Genomic DNA, 18,542 nt, shown 5'->3' with positions numbered 1-18,542 from the left:
GTGAGGCAAACCTCCGGGCAAGTGACCTAACCTAAATTTAAAACCTCGGGAGCAGCTAAGCAAGAAAAATGTGTAACTTACATTTGGTAGAACAGCGAGGAGAACGCCAGCGCATACCACTAAGGCTGCATCTGAAATGACCACCAGCTCAGTGTGCAGCACCTATATAGACTCTCTGCACACTTCGCATTCATTAGAGCGCTCATTAAGTTTAATGACGTGCTTGTTAAACCTTCAGAGGAGGGCATAATTTAGCAGCGCACGCTATGACTGCATCACGTACGCTGAGAATTATTACCAAGCACTGTTGTCATTAAGCAGCGCTGCTGTAGCAGCACAGCTTAGTAAATCAACCTCAGTGTCTTTAATCTCTAACTTAAGTAAGGAGCACCTTTAACTGCTTGCCCACCGGGCGTGGCCGCGACGGCAGCCCCAGGACCGCCTAACGCCGATTGGCGTAAAGTCCTGGGGCTTCGTTTTGCAGGAGATCGCACACACGCTGTGTGCGCATCTCCTGCTTGGTAGGTGTAGCGGCGCTCCGCCTTCAGTCTCCCAGCAACGATCACCGTCTAAATAGCATGTACAGCGCTGCGATCCAAGACAGCGCTGTACTGGGGTTAAGACTTACTTTTAAATCTTCATGAACTCAGAAAATTAGCCTCTAATCTCTAATCCATAACAATGGTGATAATAATTTTCTCTTGGTATAGGGCTCTCTTACCTCAGCAGGGTAGGTTTTCCCATCTATCACATGTTCCGAGCCGTCTCTGTCTGATGAGCCCCAGTGGAAATGGAATTGTCGTAGGCGGTAAAAGCTGGTCAAAGGGCCTTCACTCAGCACTATAAAAGTGATCAGTAAAAATGGGCCACAGTTAATCTACTGCCTCTTGGCACATTATCAACTAGCAGTATTCAACAGATATCTTTGCCCGATAGGCTTAAGAGAGCCAGACACTTATAGATGGCCACCAGATAGTTAGACCATCAAATAAATTCTTCTCTCTCTGATCGAATCTGATCAGAGAGGGATCTATTGGCTGCCCACACACTGTACACAGACTTTCAATCGGTTGAATCGGTTGTGTCCAGTGGCTTGTTTTCTCCATGTCTCCTCCATGTGTCTTCTTCTCTCCGTGTCATATGACAAAATCTGGAGTTCAAACACTAGAGGTCTGAACACCAAGTGTATCATATAGACTATTCAGGATATTTTGTAGCAGCGCAGTGTTATTTTTTTATTTATTTTTTGATGCATGCGCATTACATAGCTGACTGGTGGGACTGAAAGAGAATCTGTACTCTGAAATTCTTACAATAAAAAGCATACCATTCTATTCATTATGTTCTCCTGGGCCCCTCTGTGCCGTTTCTGCCACTCCCTGCTGCAATCCTGGCTTGTAATTGCCAGTTTTTGGCAGTGTTAACAAACAAAAGACATGGCTGCTAACTAGCTTGTGATAGGCTGAGAGGAGCTCAGTCTGTGACTCATACAGAGCCTGCAGGGGGCGTGGTGAGTGTGTGCATACCTTCTATCCTATCACAGCAGAGCAGCACATTTCTGCCCGAGTGCCTTAGCCCGACAAAGCTGACAAAGGAAAGAAGATTAGGTTATATAACAGAGATAATACAGCCACTGTGCAACTAGGAAAGGCTGCAGTAAGACAGAACACATTAGAACAGGTATAGGAACTTATAGGATAGAAGAAATAAGGCTGAAAATTTTGTTACAGAGTCTCTTTAAGGATTCATCCGAGCAGCTAGCAGAGGATCTAGGTTGTCCAGGAGGATGGCGAGGGAGCCAATAGCATGAAGGGGGCTGGAGGAAGCCCCAGGTATCCATAAATGTTTTTTTGTCTCAGATACACTTTAAGTTTTTTATGCATTAGACTAATAGGATACCTTCCATTGCCGCCTGGTCTCATTCTGATGCTCATGCTCATGAACCCATTGTAGGCACTTTTGACATGGGTACTCTGACTGGTCTGCAGGCTTTGATCCCTCTTGTGTTATGTCACACCTTTCTCTTATGGCCAACAACATTTTTAGTCATTTGTGCTGCAGAAGATCTTCGGTGCAACTGGACCAAACAAGCTGGCTTGTGCAACAATTAGCCTTGGGCACCCATAACCCAGTATCTGAATCACTAGTTGTCTCTGGACCATTTTTGGTAGGTACCAAATGCTCCATACCAGTAATTACCCTGTTTCAGCCAGGCTCTAACTTAGTCATCTAGCACACTAGTTATTTCGGACCTTGTGTAAGGTGCTCAGCTCCTCATACTTGCCAGTTTACTGCATCTAATACATCATCTTCTAGAGATGTTCACTAACTGCTTAAAATAGTGGTTTCAATGTTATGGCTGATTGATGCATGTATTTCATTTTAAACTTCTATTAATGTCTTCTGAGTCTATATTGTACATACCTGACCTGTCACTGGAGTCATCAAACTCTAAGTTGAAGCAATGGCCCACATTAACAAGCCTTCGGGACGTAGTCGGGTCATACTGGACACAGAGCGGCTTCAGAGAAGAGTCATACTTGGCTTTTCTGATGGTAATATTTATAGGAGACTGGCGAGGTTTATTCTGAGCAGGGCTGGAGACACTCACACCCATATCTGACTCACTTCTGCAATGAGAACAACCAGAATCACGACTCAAGATAATCCGCTCTCTGCTGAAAACTGCAGGATATGATAGGTGAGGGTTTTTGTCCACTAAGGTGTATAGTAAGCAAATGTGTGTATTATGCTTGATCTATAAGTTCTGTGTGTCCAGGGTTATTAATGCAAATCAATACCATTTCCCTTGCTATATGCATTGTTCAGAGGTTCTATAAATATGTGATATGGATTGCTCTACGCTCAGCAATTGTAACTTGCCCATAATAGCTGTTTGGGCGACCGTCCTAATAGGCCGGGGAGCTGCTCAGAACAAGTTATATACAATAAGCAAGTGGGATTTAAAGGGAATCTGAAGTGTAAATAAACTTATGAGATAATTATCTGTATGTGTAGTACAGCTAAGAAATAAAACATTATTAGCACAGATATGAGTGTCATATTGTTTCCAGTTCAGGAAGTGTAATAGGGATCCTGAGCAGCGGCAAACAAAGCAAATCTGATCTTACCTGGAGCTTCCTCCAGCCCCCCGTAGCCTCAATGTCCTCTGGGTCCCCTCCATGGTCCCACTGGTGGCTCCGTAAACCTGGCAACTTCGACTGAAGTTGCGTGTGCGAGGCCTGTCCATGTGCAGCCTGTCCAAGCACCCGGAGTGCCATTGCGGCCGTCACCGTAAAGGTCCTGTGCATGCACGATTCAGTCTTTTGAGTACTGCGCACGCGCAGGACCATTGCAGCGATGGGTGCGATGACGTGCCAGGTGCCTGGATGGGCTAAAGTCGTATATATACCGGAGCCACCAGCGGGACCACGGGGGGAGACCCAGAGGATGCCTAGGGACCTTGCGGCTACAGGGGGCTGGAGAAAGCCCCAGGGAAGTCCAGATTTGCTTTCTTTAAAGTGAACCTCCAGACTAAAAATCTACTCAGCAGAACTGAAAAGGCTTGGTGTTTCTTTAACAGTTTCACAGCATCAGAGCAGTTTTTCTTACCAAAGCATCATTTTTAGCTGCATTTTTAGCTAAGCTCCACCCACCAAAGGAAACTGCCTTGGCTTTTTTCCCCTAATGCTGTGCAAAGCATGATGGGATTTCCTATGTTGTTATTCACGTTGCCTAGCAACTGGGAGGGGTGATCAGCACACAGGACAGTTGAAACTGTGTCTCATGCTCCCGGTCACCTCCTTTCAACCAAAAAGATGGCTGCTCTCATGAAATCAAACATTTGCCTGTTCTTTTAAAATGGTGGGTAAGAGATTATATTACTTATCTATTTTATTAACATAACTAATGTAACTTAATGACATTATGTTTGTTTAGGCTGAAGTTCCTCTTTAAGTGAGTGACTGAGGGCTCCCACAATGCATCCCTACTGAATATGCAAATTATTTCTTAATGCCCCTGATGCCAGGCTTACATCCAGAACTGCTGGTGTATAGCAAGCCTATAGCTTCCAAAATTTACCAAGCCACATCAACCCAACATACAGCCAGCCTGTTTCCAACTGTTGGTTCTCCTCAGTGCATGGCAGGGATTGATATGGCTCTATGGGATAGGGCTTGGACAAGAAAAAAAAAAAGAATACACAAGCAGCTCAGGGTGACCCAAAACCATTAGGAAAGTATAGCAACAAATAGCATCTTCAAGACAGACCAGAGTAACAGCCAGAACAACCATGATAGAACCCAGTAACAAACAGGACCACAGTCAACAGACTCACTTCCATGACAGACCTCAGTAACAGAAACACCCCCATGACAGACCTCAGTGACAGACAACACCCCCATGACAGACCTCAGTGACAGACCGCAGTAACAGACAGCTTCCCCATGACAGACCCCAGTAATAGGCAACACCCTGACCCCCATGACAGACCCCAGAAACAGACAACACCCCCATGACAGACCCCAGTAACAGACAACACCCCCATGACAGACCCCAGTAACAGACAACACCCCCATGACAGACCCAGAAACAGACAGCTCCCCCATGACAGACCCCAGAAACAGACAACACCTCCATGATAGACACCAGTAACAGACAACACCCCCATGACAGACTCCAGTAACAGACAAAACCCTCATGACAGACCCCAGTAACAGACAACACCCCCATGGCAGACCCCAGTAACATACAACACCCCCATGACAGACCCCAGTAACAGACAACACCCCCATGACAGACCCCAGTAACATACAACACCCCCATGACAGACCCCAGTAACAGACAACACCTCCATAATAGACACCAGTAACAGACAACACCCCCATGACAGACTCCAGTAACAGACAACGCCCCCATGACAGACTCCAGTAACAGACAAAACCCCCATTACAGACCCCAGTAACAGACAACACCCCCATGACAGACCCCAGAAACAGACGACACCCCCATGACAGACACCAGTAATAGACAACACCCCCATGACAGACCCCAGAAACAGACAGCTCCCCCAGGACAGACCCCAGTAACAGACAACACCCCCAGGTCAGACCCCAGTAACAGACAACACCCCCAGGTCAGACCCCAGTAACAGACAACACCCCCATGACAGACCCCAGTAAAAGACAACACTCCCATGACAGACTCCAGTAACAGACAACACCCCCATGACAGACCCCAGTAAAAGACAACACCCCTATGACAGACCCCAGTAACAAACCGGACCACCAGTAACAGACAGCCCCTCCACAACAGTTGGCACACTGGTGTGCTATCTCCACACCACCCCACATTCAATGTCTTCATCTACTCTACTCCTTGTACCCACAGGTCACATGATGCTGGGAAGCAGGGTGGATGCCAGGACCAATCCAGCTTCTACTATCTTTGGGGAAAGGAAAGGGGAGGGGATATTCCTGTGATTAGTCCAATTATGAATTTACAAGCCTAATACGCAAATTATAATCTAAGTAACAGTTATTGTTATTTATGTAAGTTTCTTTACTGTATTGTTTATTCGTGGCTTTATCATGTTATACTTTGCATGGATTCCCACCAAGATATTGATAAACTTTTTATGAAAGGGAAGGGAACATATTGGGGTACTGTGATGCAGCACCCCCTAGTAATTTAAAATGAGAGGCAACCGGGGTATGTGCCATATGTGCTCCACCATAGCTGCTACAACAACAACAAAACATTTGTAAAGTGCTTTTCTCCCATAGGACCCAAAGTGCATAAGCTTGTCTCAGAGCAGAACATAGTGGTGCGTACAGGGGGAGAAGTTATGTGATCATAAATGGCGGACTAAACAGGTGGCTTTTCAGTTTTGATTTAAACGTGTCCAGGGTTGGAGCTGTCTTGATTAAGTTTGGCAAGGCATGTAACAGGGTAGGGCTGCATGACAGAAATCTCTGGCTCCAAAGGTTTTTAGTTGAACTCTGGGGGTGGTCAAGTTATTGGATCCTTCTGATCTGAGGTCGTGGTTTATTTATTTATTTATTGTATTTATAAAGCGCCAACATATTACGCAGCGCTGGACATTAATTTAGGTTACAGACAATATTTAGGGGTGACATACAGCAAAATGACAATACAGGAATACAAGATAGACCAGATCGTGCAGCACAGTATGAGTACAAGGTAATGCTTAGTCACTGGAGGGGAGCATGGAGATTAGGCAAGTTAGGTTCACTCAGATGCATAGCATGGGTTCACAGTAATGGAGGTGCATGATCAGGTAGGACACAAAAAGAGGAGGACCCTGCCCAAAGGCTTACAATCTAGAGGGAGAGGTAAGGACATGAACAGTAGGGGACCAGAGTTCAGCTGTAGGTTTAGAGCACTTGTGAGGGGTAGTAGGCCAGAGTGAAAAGGTGAGTTTTGAGGGCTTTCTTGAAGATGTTGAAGGAGGGGGCTGCCCTAATGGGTGGAGGTAGGGAGTTCCATAATGTTGGAGCAGCTCTTGAGAAGTCCTGGAGGCGTGCATGGGACTGGGTGATGCGGGGGGCGGTTTGGCGAAGTTCATTGGAAGAGCGGAGTGAGCGGCTAGGTGTGTACCTCTGAGTAAGATTGGAAATGTAGGTTGGACAGGTTTTGTGGACAGATTTGTAGGTCAGACACAGTATCTTGAATCTGATTCTGGACTGGATAGAAAGCCAGTGGAGGGATTCTAGGAGGGGATCTGCTGTGGTGGAGCGATGGAGGCAGTGGATAATTCTGGCTGCCACATTCATGATGGACTGCAGTGGGGCTGTTCGGGTCATAGGGAGACCAGAAAGCAGGACATTGCAGTAGTCAAGGTGGGAAATTATGAGGGCATGGATGAGGAGTTTGGTGGTGGCAGAGGTCAGGAAAGGGCGAATCTTACAGATGTTAAAAAGGTGGAAGTTGCAGGACTTTGTGAGGTTTTGGATGTGGGAAGTGAAGGAGAGTGCGGAGTCCAGGGTGACACCCAGACAGCGGGCTTGAGAGGTAGGGCGAATGGTAGTGTGGTTAACAGTGACATGCACATCTGGGAGGTTCGTGGATGGTCGGGGTGGGAAGATCATAAATTCCGTTTTGTCTAGATTTAGTTTCAGGAACCTAGCGGACATCCAGGAGGAGATGGCTGATAGGCAGGAGGAGACCTTGTCCATGGTAGTGGTGGATATGTCAGGGGTGTGGAGGTAGATCTGGGTGTCATCTGCATACAGATGATAGTTAAAACCCATGGGGCTTGATTCACAAAGCGGTGCTAACCTACTTAGCACGTCTAAAGACTTTAGACGTACTAACCAGGGTGCTAAGTAGGTTAGCACCGGATTTCTCAATCAGATCGCGCGCTAACTTTGCGCACACAAAGTTTTACGCGCGCAAAGTTTTATGCGCGCTAAGTCCCATAGGCTTTAATGGGCACTTCGCGCGGAGCACCCTGCGCTCTGTGCAGTGCGTGCGTAAACTTTTATGCGCATAAAGTTTTATGCACGAAAGTTCAGTTTAACTCACCGGTAATGGTGTTTCTAACCAGTCCATTGTACGGCCTGAAACGGAGAGACTCCAGGCTCCTCCTCCTGGGGAAACACAATTAGCAAGAAGCATTAAAAGCCCCCACCCTGCCCCTCCTGCCTCAGTATATTTGAAAGTAAGAACGGCCACCAAGCAGAAAAACTTCGTGTCTGACCGCTAACTACCTCTCCCATACCAACGTGTGTAAAGGCAGAAGAAAGAAATAGAGGACAGGGCGGGATGATGTACGCCGTACAATGGACTGGTTAGAAACACCATTACCGGTGAGTTAAACTGAACTTTCTCTAACCAATCCATTGTACGGCCTGAAACGGAGAGACAGGCAAGTAATCTCATACTCACATCAGGGAGGGACCGCTGCCTGCAACACCTTACGCCCAAAAGCCATATCCTGACCCGACAAGACATCCACTCTGTAGTGTTTCATGAATGTTGTCGATGTCTTCCACGTCGCTGCCTGACATATTTGCTGCAATGAGGCCCCTGCTTTTTCCGCCCAAGATGTAGCCATCGACCTTGAAGAATGGGCTGTCAGATTTCTAGGCGCTATTTTATCCGCTAATTCGTATGCCTCTATTATCACCTTTTTAATCCACCTCGCCAATGTTGATTTTGAAGCTTGGCGCCCCTTGTTTGGACCTATGAAGTTTACAAATAGTCTATTTGATTGCCTAAAGTCTTTTGTTTTCTCTAGATACAGTAATACTGCTCTCCTTACGTCAAGGTTATGGTACTGTCTTTCTTTGTCATTCGTAGGCTTTTGACAGAACGATGGTATTACCACTTTCTGAGTCCGGTGGAATTCTGTAACTACCTTCGGCAAATAATTAGGATCTGGAGTAAGTATGATTTTGTCTGGGAAGACTGTCAGAAAAGGATCCTTCACGGAAAAAGAATGCAGATCGCTTACCCTTTTTGCTGAGGTTATTGCAGTTAGAAACAATGCTTTCAGCGTGAGTCTATGCATGTCTAATTCCTCTAACGGTTCATAAGGAGGTTTCATTAACATTTGTAGAACTAATGGCAAATCCCATTGTGGCACTATTTTTGCCTTAATAGGAGTGGACCTCTCTACGGCCTCGATTCAGAAAGCGGTGATAACCCAGTTATCACGCCTAAAAGACTTTAGGCGTGATAACCTTTTCACCACTGAGTTATCACCGCTTTTTCCTGCTCTTCGCGCGAAGTTACCGCACGTATGCGCGTGAGAGCGCGCGCAAAGTCCCATAGGGCTTAATGGGAGCTTCGCGCGAAGCGTCGGGTGCTGCGCGCACACTTACGCGCGTACGCGCGGTAACTTCGCGCGAGTTTCTTCTTATCATGCCTAAAGTGAGTTTAGGCGTGATAAGGGCCTTTTCACCAGCGTGCAAACACTTTGCACCGCTTGGTAAATCAAGCCCCACAGCTTTTAGAAAATTTTTAATTAAAATTTCTTTTGCTAGGGGTCTGTCCAAATATAGCGACAAAGCTGTGCATTGTACCCTTAATGTGCTCACTGCCAACCCCATTTCTACTCCCTTCTGGAGAAAATCTAGAATATCTGCAGTCCTGTGTTTGTATCTATTTTCTTTTGTGCACCAAGCCCCGTAAACCTTCCATATATTCTCATACATTTTTCTGGTAACCGGTTTTCTGCATTTTAACAGCGTCTGTATAACCTGTTCTGAAAGACCCTTTTTCTTTAGTAAGTCTTCCTCAGAAACCACGCCGTGTAGCTGAACAGACTGGGGTAGGGATGAGATATTGGCCCCTGATGTATCAAATCCGCTCTGTCTGGCAGTCTCCAGAACCGACCCCCTGACCTTTCCCACAGCTGTGTGAACCATGCCCTTTTTGGCCACCACGGTGCTATTAGGATCATGTTTACGCTTTCTAGGTCCCACTTCTTTACTGTCTTTGTTATTAACGGCAGTGGCGGGAATGCGTACACTGTGTGGTAAAGCCATGGCTGGGATAGGGCATTTATCGCTACTGCCTGACTGTTTCTGTGGATGGACATGAATGTTCCCAGTTTTTTGTTGGCTGGGTGTGATGATCCGCTCAGCTGGCTGCACAGGCAGACAGCTGTTTGTCCATTCCTCTAGTCTGTGGGCTGCAGGTCTCTGGAACAGAGACCTGTCTTTTCATTGCAAGTTTCTGTTCTGTTCTCTTGCTGGGGAATTTGCATACATTCGTTATGCAAATCCCCTACCTGCCTTCTTTGATGACTGGCACTATAAGAGCTTTATGTTTCCCAGAAGGCTTTGCTGGTCATTTCCCTTCCATGCTCAGTTCCTGATGGACACTGCTGGAGTGTCAGCCATTGCTATCTAGTATAGTTAATTCCTGGGGGTTGCTTTAGGCTCCCCTTCTAGCCCAGTCAGGTTGTATTATCTGTATTGCCTGTTCTGTCTTGTCTTGCCTGTTTGCCATTGTCCTGTCCCTATGGTGGTTGACAGGAAATGGTTCTGATCTATGTTCTTGGAGTATAGCTGGTGCAGCGGTTGCTACCAGCTATCTCTTCTGTTCTGTTTCCTGGGATCGCGCTAGCTACTTTGTGCTAGCGCTGGGGATCCTTCTGTTCTGTTTCTTGGGATCGCGCTAGCTACTTTGTGCGAGCGCTGGGGATCCTTCTGTTCTGTCTTGTCGGTCGCGATTGCGCTGTCACCAACGGCGGTTGATAGTGAATCGTTCTGTCTTGCTGAGATCGCACTAGCCGCTAGCGTTAGCGGCTGTGGATCTTTCTGATCTGTGTTCCTGCTTGGATCACACTTGCTCTGGCGGAAGAGCGGTGGATCCTTCCTGCCTAGTTCTTGTTTTTCGTGTGTCTGTCTTGTCTGCTGCGCTTGCTACAGGCTCGGTGAGGTAACCGTTAAGCAAGCGCTCGTGTCCCCTGTTTTATGTTTGTCTGTTTATGGTTAGTTAGGCGTGCTTGTCTCTATTGTGCTTATCACGTGGAGATCGCGCATAACCGCGTGCACTGTTGCGAATGAGTGCGGTGTTCGCGGTTAGCTAGCGGTTGTTATTTTCCGTATCTCCTTATTGTATTTGCTGTGCCTTTGCTACCCTCGTATTCTATCCTGTTCTGCCTTGTGTCACGTCTCGCGATCGCACCTCTCGCGATCGCGTTCCTATTTCGTATCTGCTGTTGTGTGTGCGCGGTCGCGGAGTGGCGACTGGATTGGCGCACACACATACAACCTATCCCTTTTGCTCAATCTCATTCACAATCGCCTCTCTTGCGATTGCGTTCTGCGCTTCGTACAATTCCTGTCTGGCACTTGTGGAGGTACAGAGGATTGGTTCCTCTGCACTCCCCAGCGCCATCTGCCGACAGGAATTTCCCTCTACAGGTGCGTAGCACCTTTTGCTGGGTTCCTGCAAATTATACGCTTGTGGAGGATCTCCGCCGTGTCAGCGCACGCGTTGTGCGCTGATCACGGGGAAAGTTCCACAATCGTTACAGAATGACCAGCCCAACCCAAAACCCCAGTGTAGACGGAATTTCCGATTTGTACGAATTTGTCGAATATGGCTCTTGTACCTTTAAGAGATTTAAAAAACTTGAACCTGAATCAGCAGACGAATTTTTGTCTGAGTGTACGAAACTGTTAGCGAACCCTGAATTCCAATGCACCCCAGTGTCTACCTGGGCCCCCCAAATGGTCTACATTCTGTTGGGGGGTGAAATGTTAATGTGGGGTTATGATGTGTTAAATCATACCACCCTGAGTCAAAGACCCCTGGAATTCTTGGCCTTTTTAATTCACAATTGGCTGAGATTACCTCAATTACCATACCCCCTTAATGAGTTGTTGTCAGCAGCTCAATCAGCTGTTCCATCTACTCTTTCATCCACAAAGCAGCCATCCAAAGCCTCTAAGTCTAAACGTAAAAGATCTAGGAAGGCTTCCCAGCGGAAAGATCCGTTGCCCCTAGCAACCTTCAATAAAGAGACATCGTTGTCGGAGGATTGTTCCTACCTTTCTGGGGTAAAGCATGTGAGTCTTGACTTTGTGCAATCTGAAATGAATGAGTGTGCCGCTGTGGTTGATTCCTGTGCGAATCCTGAAGGATTCGCTCCTGTCAGTGTGCAGTTTGAATCTGTGCGATCTGATGCCTGTTTTTCGAATGTTCCTGCAGATTGTGATCGGCGTGAGTCTGCCGGTTTCCTCAAGGATGTGTGGGATCCTTTGTCATTTAGAAACAGATCTTTGAGATCTTCCGTTTGTGACCCTGCTATGGGGAAAATTTCTCGACTATGCAGCGTCAAAAGTAAAATTATTTTGCCTAATAAAGTTTATCCTGTTGATGTCGCCATTTCTTCTGCAAATGAGTTTCTGTCTCACCCTGTTCACACCTGTGCAGGCCTGTTGCCTGATGACAGTTGCTCCAGTGTTTCTGTCCTAGATGCCTTGCAGTCTGCTCCGCAGATCGCGGAAGTTTGCGATATGGAAGCGTCAGTTTCGCAACCTAAAGCGATCTTGGATCCGCAAAATTTGCGTTCTGACTCCTCGGATTCGACATTGTTAGCCGAATCTAAGAGTGAGACAGCGCTTCGGTTTTGCGAATCTGATGCTGAAGCTTCTTTGCCTTGTCCAGAGAAGCTTTCTCTGAACCTGCCCTGTACCATGAATGAAGGCATGATGTCCACTTGCATTGACATTTGCGAGTCTGATTCTGAAGAAAGTATTGACTCTCCACCCAGTACTCTGGATGAGTCAATATTGCCTTGTACAATATCTCCTGCCCTGCGCCTAGAGGCTCGTCTAGGTATTGCTGCTATGTTTACCTGTCTTTCTGCAGTTTTGGAATTGCAAGCTAGCTTGACTACTACGCAGAGTTCTGGGTGCAGCGAGATTAAAGTTAGGAAGTCAGTGTGTGGTCCAGTGAATATTCCTGTACGTTCCACTCATGATGATGAAATTCAGTCTCAGTTTATGGTGGAACCTTCCCTGGGACATCTGCCCTGTTCTCAAAATAAAGTTCCAGTTTTGCCCTGTAACATGGATAGTACAGAATCCTTCTTAGACAACTTGAAAAATGATGTTTCTGAGGTCTTGTTTGATGATCTAAAGGTCTCCGAGTTCCTCCCAAAGGGTGTAGAACTTGTAGGAGATGTCTCCTGCCCCCCAGGTCCTTCTGAGGTGTTGCCCACTTCAGTAGGCATTGCTGCCTTGCTGACTACTTTTGCAGCTCTTGTGGAGCTTCATTCATGTGTAGTCAATGATGATGTTACAGTTACAGAAAATTCTGAATTTGAGTCCGAGTCTTCTTTTGAAAGACCAGTACCTGTGATCTTTACTCGTGATGATTTTCTGCCCGGTACTGGTTTTGGTCTTGTCGTGTCGGACTCTGAGGTTGGCAGTTCCCCGACATGTCCTGAGGTTTCTCCTGTGCTAGTGTACCCCGATGTGCTTTGTGACCCAGAAAGCCCAAGTGTGCCTCGGTTACCAGCGTACTCAGATGCTTCCTCAGTGGAGACATGTTCTGATATAGCCTGCCTGCTTGCATGCCCAGAAGTGGTCCCTGAAAGTCCTGATCTTGATGGGTGTCCTGCTAATTTTGAGTCTGGAATGATCATAGGTTCCATAGGGGTTCTTGGTGGTTCTCCATGTGAGCCTGGTGAGCGTTCTGGCTTCTTGGGATCTCTGCGGAGCTTCAAGGCGTTCTGGGAGATTCCGGGAAAGGTTTTGCTTGGTGCCCTGAATACGATCAGCAATGGCTTTGGTGTTGTAAGGGACACTTCGAACAGGTATTGCGGCAGGTTTGGTATTCTTGGACGCTCCTTGGAAGGTGGTGGGTATTGTCTGGAGGGTGTCGATGGCTTCTTCTCTGGTGTCCACAGTCCTGATGGGTGTTACGCTGAGACTTGCAGTGCTGATGGGCATGTTTCGGTGGCTTCTGCTTCTGATGAGGTCGGTTTCGGATGGACTGACTCTGGAATTGGGCCTTGTCGGGCTGTCCTGACCTTCATGAGTCTTCAGTTAGAGTTTTGTGATGTTACCAGTCTTGAGGGATGTCTGGAATCCATCCCTAGAAGGGGGGGTACTGTGATGATCCGCTCAGCTGGCTGCACAGGCAGACAGCTGTTTGTCCATTCCTCTAGTCTGTGGGCTGCAGGTCTCTGGAACAGAGACCTGTCTTTTCATTGCAAGTTTCTGTTCTGTTCTCTTGCTGGGGAATTTGCATACATTCGTTATGCAAATCCCCTACCTGCCTTCTTTGATGACTGGCACTATAAGAGCTTTATGTTTCCCAGAAGGCTTTGCTGGTCATTTCCCTTCCATGCTCAGTTCCTGATGGACACTGCTGGAGTGTCAGCCATTGCTATCTAGTATAGTTAATTCCTGGGGGTTGCTTTAGGCTCCCCTTCTAGCCCAGTCAGGTTGTATTATCTGTATTGCCTGTTCTGTCTTGTCTTGCCTGTTTGCCATTGTCCTGTCCCTATGGTGGTTGACAGGAAATGGTTCTGATCTATGTTCTTGGAGTATAGCTGGTGCAGCGGTTGCTACCAGCTATCTCTTCTGTTCTGTTTCCTGGGATCGCGCTAGCTACTTTGTGCTAGCGCTGGGGATCCTTCTGTTCTGTTTCTTGGGATCGCGCTAGCTACTTTGTGCGAGCGCTGGGGATCCTTCTGTTCTGTCTTGTCGGTCGCGATTGCGCTGTCACCAACGGCGGTTGATAGTGAATCGTTCTGTCTTGCTGAGATCGCACTAGCCGCTAGCGTTAGCGGCTGTGGATCTTTCTGATCTGTGTTCCTGCTTGGATCACACTTGCTCTGGCGGAAGAGCGGTGGATCCTTCCTGCCTAGTTCTTGTTTTTCGTGTGTCTGTCTTGTCTGCTGCGCTTGCTACAGGCTCGGTGAGGTAACCGTTAAGCAAGCGCTCGTGTCCCCTGTTTTATGTTTGTCTGTTTATGGTTAGTTAGGCGTGCTTGTCTCTATTGTGCTTATCACGTGGAGATCGCGCATAACCGCGTGCACTGTTGCGAATGAGTGCGGTGTTCGCGGTTAGCTAGCGGTTGTTATTTTCCGTATCTCCTTATTGTATTTGCTGTGCCTTTGCTACCCTCGTATTCTATCCTGTTCTGCCTTGTGTCACGTCTCGCGATCGCACCTCTCGCGATCGCGTTCCTATTTCGTATCTGCTGTTGTGTGTGCGCGGTCGCGGAGTGGCGACTGGATTGGCGCACACACATACAACCTATCCCTTTTGCTCAATCTCATTCACAATCGCCTCTCTTGCGATTGCGTTCTGCGCTTCGTACAATTCCTGTCTGGCACTTGTGGAGGTACAGAGGATTGGTTCCTCTGCACTCCCCAGCGCCATCTGCCGACAGGAATTTCCCTCTACAGGTGCGTAGCACCTTTTGCTGGGTTCCTGCAAATTATACGCTTGTGGAGGATCTCCGCCGTGTCAGCGCACGCGTTGTGCGCTGATCACGGGGAAAGTTCCACAATCGTTACACTGGGCTGGCAAACAGATCGATTTCTGGTTTTATCCACCTTGTCGCTACTGCTTGGAAAACCTCCTGATTTAGACTCCACTCTGCCTGGTCTACCTTTGTCCTGCTGAGGTAGTCGGCTTCCACATTTAGACTGCCTTTGAGGTGAACCGCTGCTATGGATTCTATCTGTTCCTCTGCCCATTGAAGAATCTCTAGGCTCATCTCTAGCAGGCTTTCTACTCTTGTTCCCCCCTGCTTGTTGAGGTATGCCACCGCTGTGATGTTGTCTGATAGGATTAACACATGCCTGCCTTTTATCTGGCTCTGAAACCCTTTTAGCGCTAGTCCTACTGCTTTTAATTCCCTTGCATTCGACGACTGCTGCCGGTCTATTGTATCCCAGCTGCCCTGTAAATGGAACTGACTGCAGACTGCCCCCCATCCTGTTCTGCTTGCGTCTGTTGAGATTGTCACAATGCGCTGTTGAGTCCATTCTCTGCCTTTCGCTAGATTGTCCTCTCGTATCCACCATCTGATCGAATCCTTTACTTTTTGTGGGATCTGTATGCTTTTGTCTAGAGTTTTTGGCGATTTGTCCCAACTGTCTAGCAGGAAATTCTGTAACTCCCTGCTGTGTAGCTGTGCCCATGTGATGGCTGGGATAGCTGAAGTCATTAAGCCTACTACTTTCATTATGTCTCTTATTGTCATTTTTACTTGGCGAGTCATGAGTTCCACCGCTTCTTTTAATCTCTGCCTTTTTTCTGCGGGTAGGAAGATCTTTGTTTGATTCGAGTCTATCAAATAGCCCAGGAACGTTACTTTCTGTGCTGGCACCAGGTTTGACTTTTGAAAATTGATTATCCAACCTAGTCTGGAAAACATCTGAATTACCGTCTGTTTGTGTGCCTCTAGCTTCTCTCTGGACTGAGCATGAATCAGCATATCGTCCAGATATGGTATAATCGCTATGCCCTGCAACCTTAGAGGTTTCACTACTTCCGCGATTACTTTTGTAAATACTCTGGGGGCCGACGCTATCCCAAATGGCAGGGCCACAAACTGGAAGTGAAGTATCTCGGTCTCTGATTTTATCGCGAACCTAAATATTTCTGATGCTTTTCCCAGATCGGAATATGCAGGTAAGCATCCTGTAGGTCTAGATTCACAAAAAAATCCCCCTTGCTCAGTAATTGGCGAACTGAATAAATACTTTCCATCCTGAATTTTTTGTATTTCAGGAACGGATTTAGTTTCTTTAAATTCAAAATGAATCGAAACTTGCCTGTTGGCTTTCTTATTAGAAACACATGAGGATAGAACCCCCGGTTCTGTTCTCCTTTTGGAACTGGTTTTATTACCTTCATTGACAGAAAGGAAGAAATCGTCTCTTTCATTCCTAACGCCATTTGTAAGTCTCCTGGGAGGGGATTTAGGAAAAACCTGTCTGGAGGAAAAACTAAAAATTCCAGGCGATAGCCCTCTTTTATAATGTTCAACACAAAAATATCTGGGTTTATTCTTTCCCATTCCTCGCGAAAAAACCTCAATCTCCCTCCTACTTCCAAGTCATTTGGTTTCTTTACCGGAATCTGGTCTCCCAAGCACAAAACTCCCTCTCCCTCTTCCTTTGGGGAACCACTTTCTTTGAAAATTTGTGCCTCTACCCTGCTCTTTATCACTTTTGGGCTGCACATAGGCTTTTCTGAAGAAAGGTCTTTTCTTTTTATCCGGAAACTGATTTCCTCTCTCGGCCGACCTCTTCAGTATATTCTCTAGTTCTGAACCGAAGAGAAGGCCACCTTCAAAGGGCAGAGTACATAGTTTATTCTTTGATGTCAAATCACCCTCCCACGTTTTTAACCACAGGGCTCTACGAGCTGAATTTAACAACGCTGTGGTACGTGCTGTGACCCTGATTGACTCCGCAGTGGTGTCTGCCAGGAAAGCAATTGCCTTGATTACCACTGGGATTGAAGCTGAATAGGAGGCTAGGGGCTGACCTGAGGCTACTTTTTCCATCAAATTTTCCATCCATATTTTTAGATTTCTGCCAATGCAGGTTGCCGACAAATTTGCTTTAAACCCGAAGGCTGCCGCCTCCCAGGCTCTTTTGATTAACAGTTCAACTTTCTTATCCATTGGGTCCCGCAGTGCCCCCGCATCCTCAAATGAGAGATCCGACTGTTTTGAGTACTTAGCTAGGGATGCGTCAATTTTTGGACACCTCATCCATTTATCTAAATCTTGTATTTTAAATGGGAATTTGCGCCTGGCTGATTTTGGTATGAACAACTTTCTCTCAGGCTCTCTCCATTGTGTATCTATAATTTCTTTTAATGACTGATGTATAGGGAAGGACCTCCCCTCTTGTTGCATTAGCCCTCCATAAACCTTATCCTGTACTGATGTTTGCGAGGCCTCCTCTTTTATTTCTTCCGTAGCGTATACTGCTTTGAGTAATTCTTGAGTCTCCTCAGGAAGAAACAAAAATCTTGGAGCTTTATCTTTTATGCTCTCCTTCTCCGACTCTTCCCCTGAAGGAACCTCCACATCTCCTAGCCCCTCTTCCTCCTCTTCCTCCTCCTCCTCTGTATTTAATTGAGGTAGCGGAAGCGAGGAAATGGAACTTTGATTATGAGTGGAGGGCCCCGGGATTTCTGCGGCCGGCCTCCCCTCTTGATCAGTTTTCATCTCCCTTAAAGCAGTTCTTATTTCTTGCCTCATAGACTCCATAAACTCCTTCACCATTGTCATAGACTCTGAGGCCATTATATTATCTGAGCATTTCAAGCATAAATTTTTAGGCCATAAACTATCTAAATTGGCAAAACAATTCTGACATTTTTTAGATTTGCTCTTGTCTCCCTTAGATTCCGCCATAACCTTTACCGGAGAAGGAAACAGAAGAGAGAAAAATAGACCAACATAAGCTTCCCGCTGCTGCTGTCCCTTTAACTCTAGTCAGATAAAACAGTATTCCCCGCAATGCAGTCTGTGGATCATACATTACCGTATCCACGCTGCTCGCAGGAGATTGTGCCGCAGGAGCTCCTCTTTCCGCCTGCCCTGTCGGCGTCTCCCGTACCTCCATCCCTTCAGGGATGCCCGGAAGTTCTGGCTTTAATAATCTCCTCCTCCGCCAGCTTCCGTTGCGAGTCTCGGCGTGTACCATACATGGTCATCCATGCGACCGGACTTCCGCATATGCGCATAAACCACGCTGGACGCCGCGTGCGCGCGTGTACGTCACATCCGCCCCTTCACAGCCTCCGTATTGCCATCCATCTGCTGCTGCTCCCGGGGGGATTCCACCATTGCCGCACTACACCTCTCGCTGTGCCTGCTCAGGTATTTGCTGACATGCCACACTATTACTGAAGGGATAGCCTAGCTAACGCCTGATCACAGGCCAGCTTAGCCCAGCATCCACCATATCCAGCATAGTTTTTCATGTACCGGCTTAGCTTCTGCTGCTAACTGTGCCCCGGTTGGCCGGAAACACAAGATACTGAGGCAGGAGGGGCAGGGTGGGGGCTTTTAAT

At 47.1% G+C, this 18,542-nt stretch overlaps 1 protein-coding gene across 1 annotated transcript in view; it reads right to left on the bottom strand.

Moving 5' to 3' along the window:
- The window catches only part of LOC137519012 (carbonic anhydrase 13-like), a 204,168-nt gene that overhangs the window by 11,668 nt on the left and 173,958 nt on the right, over positions 1–18,542 (bottom strand). Inside the window, exons 2-3 of the mRNA XM_068237584.1 lie at positions 2,425–2,630; positions 722–840 (exon numbers count right to left, since the gene is read on the bottom strand). Of these exons, the coding sequence (XP_068093685.1) occupies positions 722–840; positions 2,425–2,617 (312 nt within the window). The 5' untranslated portion in view covers positions 2,618–2,630. The remainder of the gene's footprint in view (positions 1–721; positions 841–2,424; positions 2,631–18,542) is intronic.

Source organism: Hyperolius riggenbachi, chromosome 5 (assembly GCF_040937935.1).
Source record: "Hyperolius riggenbachi isolate aHypRig1 chromosome 5, aHypRig1.pri, whole genome shotgun sequence".
In the NCBI taxonomy this organism is placed as follows: Eukaryota; Metazoa; Chordata; class Amphibia; order Anura; family Hyperoliidae; genus Hyperolius; species Hyperolius riggenbachi.
Note: the sequence above shows the minus strand (reverse complement) of the source record. Positions and strands in the feature narration are given on the sequence as shown.